Source organism: Canis lupus, chromosome 8, assembly GCF_011100685.1.
Source record: "Canis lupus familiaris isolate Mischka breed German Shepherd chromosome 8, alternate assembly UU_Cfam_GSD_1.0, whole genome shotgun sequence".
Lineage (NCBI taxonomy): Eukaryota > Metazoa > Chordata > Mammalia > Carnivora > Canidae > Canis > Canis lupus.
Genome location: NC_049229.1, coordinates 62,672,846 through 62,679,278, shown reverse-complemented (window position 1 = coordinate 62,679,278; position 6,433 = coordinate 62,672,846). Strand labels below are relative to the sequence as shown.

Below are 6,433 nucleotides of genomic sequence, written 5' to 3'. Positions count from 1 at the left end.
GTCTTGGGATGGAGCCCTATATGGAGCCCTACATCAGTGGGGAGTCTGCTTCTCCTTCTGTCACTCCCCCCATCCATGCCTTCTCTAATAAATAAAATCTTAAACAAAAGTCAGTGAGGCATGTTCTCATGACTGCCACATTTGCCATCCCTTGAATAATATGCAGAGCTAGAGCTACTTGGACACCTAGGGAGATGCTGATGGGGGCTGTGTATTTTAAGTACCCATCCCTGAGGGAAGTACGAAATTGAGAAAGCATGTGTAGGTTGAAATTCCCCATGGATAATTCCAATACCCATCTCCCCTTTCTCTTTATTGCTATAATGACTTCCTTTGGCTGGCCTACAGGAACACTTGGTTTTACTTCTGGGTGCATGGGAATTCCTTCATGGGGGGGGGTCTTGGGAGACAGGCAGGGGACTCTCTGGGTTCCTCACGGCCCTGCAAACTAACATAAATGCTGATGTTAATGCTGCTATTTTCTGCCAGTGCCTGGTTGTGTTCTTTGCAGGGCTCTGAGCCCTGCCATTTCAGAGTACGAGACTCCAGTTTCTGGAGTCACCTTCTGTAACTGAGTCGGAGAACTTCAGTTACAACAAATCCTAAGATGATGACCAAAGAAATAAAATGGCAGAATCAAATCAGGGGATAGGAAAGAGAAGAAAGTTAGTAGGCCTTGGGGAGGGGCCAAGTACAAAGGTGGGGGCAAAAGTGAAAATGACTCAAATTTTTATCTGAAGTCTTAGAAAATGTCTGTGGACTAGCTTGTCTTGCAGATACCTCATTTCAAATCTTCATTAACCACGTGTGCATGTCAACCAACTAAGCAATCTTTGACACCCATCTCAAAAAAGGGTGAGAGAGGAGACTTGTCAGCTGTGGCAGAGAACAAGGAAAGCATATACTGGCCCAACCTGATTTCCCTCCCCTAGATAGAAAGCAGTCTCAGGAGCTGAGTCTTCTTTTTTTTTTTTTTTTTTTTTTTCCTTCCTTCCTTCCTTCCTTCCTTCCTTCCTTCCTTCCTTCCTTCCTTCCTTCCTTCCTTCCTTCCTTCTTCATTCCTTCCTTCCTTCCAAGATTTTATTTACTTATTCATGAGAGACACAGAGACACAGGCAGAGGGAGAAGCAGGTTTCCGGCAGAGAGTCCAATGTAGGACTTGACTCCCGCACCCGGGATCACACCCTGAGCCAAAGGCAGACAACACGCAACAGCTGAGCCACCCAGGCATCCTCTGGATCTTCTTTTTCAAGACAGAAGTGCAAAGGTGAGTGACAGGCCTTTTTCAAGGAACTGTGATATAGTTCATTCTAGATCTCTTTTTTCAAGTGTGTGGTTGTTCTTACCTGGGAAGTTGGCTTGGCTCTGAAGGAATCCACTCAAGGAGCACACTATACATCAGAGCAGCACCTGCCTCCTGAGTAGACACCAAGTTTCATAGTGCTCCACTCCCCAGGTCCCCTCCTACCAATACCTGCCATCACGGCAAGATCTGATTTTCACTGGTGGCCTCAGAAGGGAGAGTGGCTTTTTTTCTTTCAGTGGCTCAAGTTCTTTCTCTTACTTTGAGTAGGGAAAAAAAGCACCACCAGCTTTATAGAGAGTTTTAGAAGGGAGATAAGAGTGATAGGAGTGAGTCCAGTTGATTTTTTTTCCACAAATTATTTCATGTTTGGTTTGCGGTTCAAGTAAGTAGGAACAATAAATTTAATGATGTCTTACTGGATCAAAATTGGACAAAATTGCTGTCACCCCCTGATGCTTGACATTACTGTGTTTTATTTTTTAGACAACAGCTTTATTTTTTATAATTTTCCCCTTTTGTTGGCAAAAGAGGAAAGTCTCCGACTGTTCTTTGTAAGCACCTCTTTGTATTTGTCAGTGGGGGAGGACTGTCCCAACTTCTGATTTATCTACTTATTTTTATTTATTTTTAATTTTTTTTTAAAAGATCTTATTTATTTATTCATGAGAGACACACACAGAGAGAGAGAGAGAGGCAGAGACACAGGCAGAGGGGGAGAAGCAGGCTCCACGCAGGGAGCCCGACACGGGACTCCATCCTGGGTCTCCAAGATCAGGCCCTGGGCTGAAGGCGGCGCTAAACCGCTGAGCCACCCGGGCTGCCCCAACTTCTGATTTAAAACAGAAAAATCCCATATCCTGGGCAACCCGTTTCTCAGTACTGGTGTTGCTGTCAGGGCCTCTTCCTGATAGATGCATTTGCAGGTTTGATGGGAGATTCCTGGTGATGTCAAGCACCTGGACCTGCCATAATGGTGGCCACTAGACAGGGGCTTACTGAGCCCTTGAAATGGGGCTAGTGCGAATGAATAAGGAACTGAATTTTAAACTTTTACATTTTAAAAATGGATACTTTTGGAAGAAAATAACTTGAATATGCGAATATCCTTTTCCCACTGTAAGCTTAATACACTCTAAGCACAGATTAGGTTATTTGCAAAGGAGATTTAGCTTCCAAGGAGAAATTTACGCCGAGGGGGAAAAACACACATCGCATCTTGAACTCAGGTACGAAGAAAAAAAAAAAAAAAAAAAAGGAATGGAAAAAAATCATTGACGTCATACTGAGGATTAAAACTTTGAAGATACCGCATCCAATAAAATACATTATGAAGATACATTTCAGCGGCTTCTTTGTACTTTCTCGGAGAGCGGCTACTGTAAAATTCTGAATTACACGTGGCTCGTGTCACGTCTAGTGGACACAGGGAAAGCCCCCAAACGGCGGCTCTTGCTTGCACGAGGGTGAGAATCTGGGGGGGGGGGGGGGGTCCGATTCCTTTGTGAGGATCTTCAGGCCCTCACAGCCCCCGTTGAGAACTGCTCAGCGCGGCTGCACAGCATCGCACGGCGACCGGGCTTCGTGCGTCCCTCGGGTCTTGCTTTCCTTGCAACACGGAGGAGCGGGAGAGCGCGCGGGCGGTCGGCGGGCGCGGCGGGGCGGGTGTAGCCGCGCCCCCGGGCCTGCGGCCGTCCGTCCGTCCGTCCGTCCGCTCTGCAGACGCGCCCCACGGCGGCTCCCGGGCGGGCGGCCGCCCTCGCCGCGCAAACCTGGGGCCGTCCCCGGAAGCCTTTCCGTTTCTCCCCGAGGAAGGCGCCTGACATCGCCTGGGCTCCGGCGCCTCCCCGACGGTGCGCTCCCGGCGCGCGGCACAGGACGCCGGTGGAGGGGGAGGCGGGGGGGCCCGGCGCCCGCAGCCCGACAGGCCGAGGCCGCGGCGGCCCCCGCACCCCGAGACGCCGGGCGCGCCGAGGCCGGACGCGGGCTCCACGCCCCTTCCGAGTCCCCGAGCGGGGCTGATGACGAACACAGGGCGCGACGGCGCACACGCCGCCCCGCGCTCGCACGACAGTGCGTGCAGGGAGCGCGAGGGAGCCCCGGGCCGTCAGCGGCGCGACCAGCGTTCCGCCTCCTCCGCTCCCTGCGCTCCCGCCACCTCGGCAGCTCGGCGCCCGCCTCCCGCCTCCGTCCGAGGCCTCCGCCGCAGCGAGGCTCCCGGCCTCGCTCCTGTCTCTTTAAATGGTGGGGCCAACGGGCCGCCCCTGCAGCTGCTGCCTGGGTGGCCCCGCGCGCCGCTATTGAGGGGCGAACCAAGATGGCGGCGGCTTTGGCTCCGTGAGGAAGACGGAAGAGGCGGCGGCAGCGGCGAGGGGAAAGGGACTTCCAGGAGGCAGGAGCGCTCGCGCGCCGGGGGGGCTCTCGCAGGCTCCGGCGCAGCGGTAGCAGTTGCAGCAGGAGGAGGTGCCCCTCGGCTTGGGACGTTTGAAGCCGGGGAGCGGAGCGCGGAGCCGCTGGCGGCCGCGGCAGGGCCAGGTAGAAGGAAGGAAAACATGGCGGCGGCGGCCTGAGGAGGCGGCGGCGGCGCGGGAAGCGGCTTCGCGGAGATCATGGCGGAGGCGGCGGCGGGGCAGTGAGCGGCGCCCCGAGGTCCTACCGCATCGGCCCGGGAGGCTGCGAAGCGCTGCGCGCCCCTCTCGGGGCGGCCGGGCTCCCCGCGCGCGGACAATAGCGCCCAGAAGTGGGAGTCGGAGGCGAGGAGCACCGGGGCCCAGAGCTCGGGCCGGGGAGCGGGCCATGCGGGCGGCCCCGCGGCCCCGCGGCGGCCAGCGGCGGCAGTGAGCCCGGGAGCGCCCCGCCTGCAGGCGTCCTCCCGCCGGCGCCGGCCCCCGTTCCTGGGCGACTGCAGCGGGGCCTGTGCCCCGGCCCGCGGGCGGCACGATGACCGACACCCGGCGGCGGGTGAAGGTCTACACGCTCAACGAGGACCGGCAGTGGGACGACCGGGGCACCGGGCATGTGTCGTCCGGCTACGTGGAGCGGCTGAAGGGCATGTCCCTGCTTGTCAGGGCCGAGAGCGACGGTAAGCGAGGCCCCTGGCGGCGGGACCCTCGCCGGCGCCGGCGGCCCCGGGCCACATCGCTGGGTGTTGGGGGCCAGAGGCTTCCCTGCGAGGTCGGAGGGGGCGGCCGCCGCCCCGGGGGAGGGCGGACCGCCGGCGCCCGGGTCCTCCCGGAGCTCGCTGCAGCGCGAGCGCCACCGCCACCGCCACCGCCAGCGCTCGGAGGGTCTCGTTTTCTTCCCCGCGCCCGGTAGCGTTTGGGCGACGAGGGGAGCCCGGCTCGTTGGAGCGGAGCCCCCCGGGCGTGTGCCGAGGGCGGGGGCCTAGATCGGCGGCCTGGACGGTGCCGTTCTGTTGCACCAGAGTGACCTTGAGAAAGGCACTGATTAATCCGATCTTCTGCCTTAGTTCACTCATCTGTGAAGCAGGCGTGAAACTTTCTGGGAGCGAAGAAAGTTCTTAGGTGTCACTCTTTGGAGAACGTTGTGCTTGCTGTGCCGCCACCCCCCCCCCCTCCCCCCGCACTCCCCCCTTTAAACTATTTTTCTGCTACATCTCTTTGATCCTGTTGCAGCAGGTTGGCAACTCCGGTTCATGGATGGCAGAGAAATGCTTCTTTGCCTCGAGAAAGAAGATGGATTTGTGTTACCTGGTGTTGTCTTTTTTTTTTTTCCCCCCCAGTAATGCAGAATTCTGTGTATAGTTTGTGTAGGCGTCTTGCAAGGGTGGAACCATTTTATTCGCGGGTTTTTTTTTTTTTTTTTTTTTTTGGACCGCTTAAATGTGTGATCACAATTTGGTTCAGTTAACAGGTGGGGAGAAGTTGGCAGATAAGTTTGAAACCTTTGGTATCTGCCATAGTGCTTGTGGTTCCCATTATTTTGAAACGGCCCTCAAGTTTCAGAGACCTAGTTTGAAAATGAGTGTTGCACATTTTTCAAGGTTCAGTGTTTGCCGCCTCCCTCTGTGACGTATTTCGGAGTTTCGCTTAAAATGTCCACATCAGGTGAAAGTATTTCCAAATTGTTACTTTTGAAGTGGAAAACCTGTCTTGTTACATTAGTCTGTAATTTCACTTTAGGCGCTTCAGTTTATTAGGATTGTAGTTGTTCTGTATCTGAATTATTGCAGCGGGTCTCAAGGAATTTTAATTGGACTTTCAACCCAGAACTCTCCGTTCCATGAAAAACAAACAAGACTCACCCCTCTGTGATTAAAGACTCTAGGGACATTGATTTTCAATTTGAATTGAAAAATTGTACTTTAGAGCTATATTGCCCACAGGTTAACTTCATAAGGCTGCTGAAAATAACTTAGAAATTATTTCCTTTAGAGGCGTTTAAAGGATTTTGAATACCTTGAGTTTATTTTTCTGAGGCCTATTTATTTGCCTCTTAAAAATACAAGTTTGAATGTGTTAGTGTGCTTTTGTGTCTCTCACATAGTCACCAGTTACTCTCACATATCCTCTTTTCCTTTGCCTGTTTGGAAAACTTTTTACATAATGAGTTGAAAAGCGTGGGCTTTGTAGGTTCAGTTAACTTCCAGATGAAAGTGTGTGTAGATGTGAGACCAATTCTTTGAAATTTCCTAACTTCAAAGAACATGTATAACTGTCACATCACATATTTAATTGGACTCATTCTATGAATGGATCCTTTGTTTAAAAAGTATTTTTAAGCATTACGTTTCAATGTCATACTATCCTGGGGAATCCTTGTCCACCTACTTGTGTTGGGATCTGTTTTTTTTCCCCATTTTTATTGTTACCACTTTGGAAAATAGCCCCTAAACTCGTTTCCTCCCTTGGGAATTTTTGGGAACCTGCAATGAAACAGGTTGAATGGCAAAAACAAAAAGGCCGTAAGTTTTATCTATTTTATTTATTTTTATTTTATTTATTTTTTATTGATAGAGAAAGAAAGCTGAAATAAACGTAACTGATTTGTCCTTGTTAATTTAAGATGTAAGGAAAACTAAATCAAAGGAGTGGGCTTAGAAGATTGCAGCATACTTACGAAATATTGTCAGAAATAATCTCGTTTGATGATTAGTACTGTCTTCTGACA

At 52.3% G+C, this 6,433-nt stretch overlaps 1 protein-coding gene across 2 annotated transcripts in view; it reads left to right on the top strand.

Moving 5' to 3' along the window:
• Window positions 1-4,169: 4,169 nt before the first annotated feature.
• The window catches only part of PPP4R3A (protein phosphatase 4 regulatory subunit 3A), a 39,357-nt gene continuing 37,093 nt past the window's right edge, over window positions 4,170-6,433 (top strand). For both annotated transcript variants that reach the window (XM_038545576.1, XM_038545575.1), the window contains exon 1: window positions 4,170-4,385. In XM_038545576.1, the coding sequence (XP_038401504.1) occupies window positions 4,244-4,385 (142 nt within the window). In that variant the 5' untranslated portion in view covers window positions 4,170-4,243. The remainder of the gene's footprint in view (window positions 4,386-6,433) is intronic.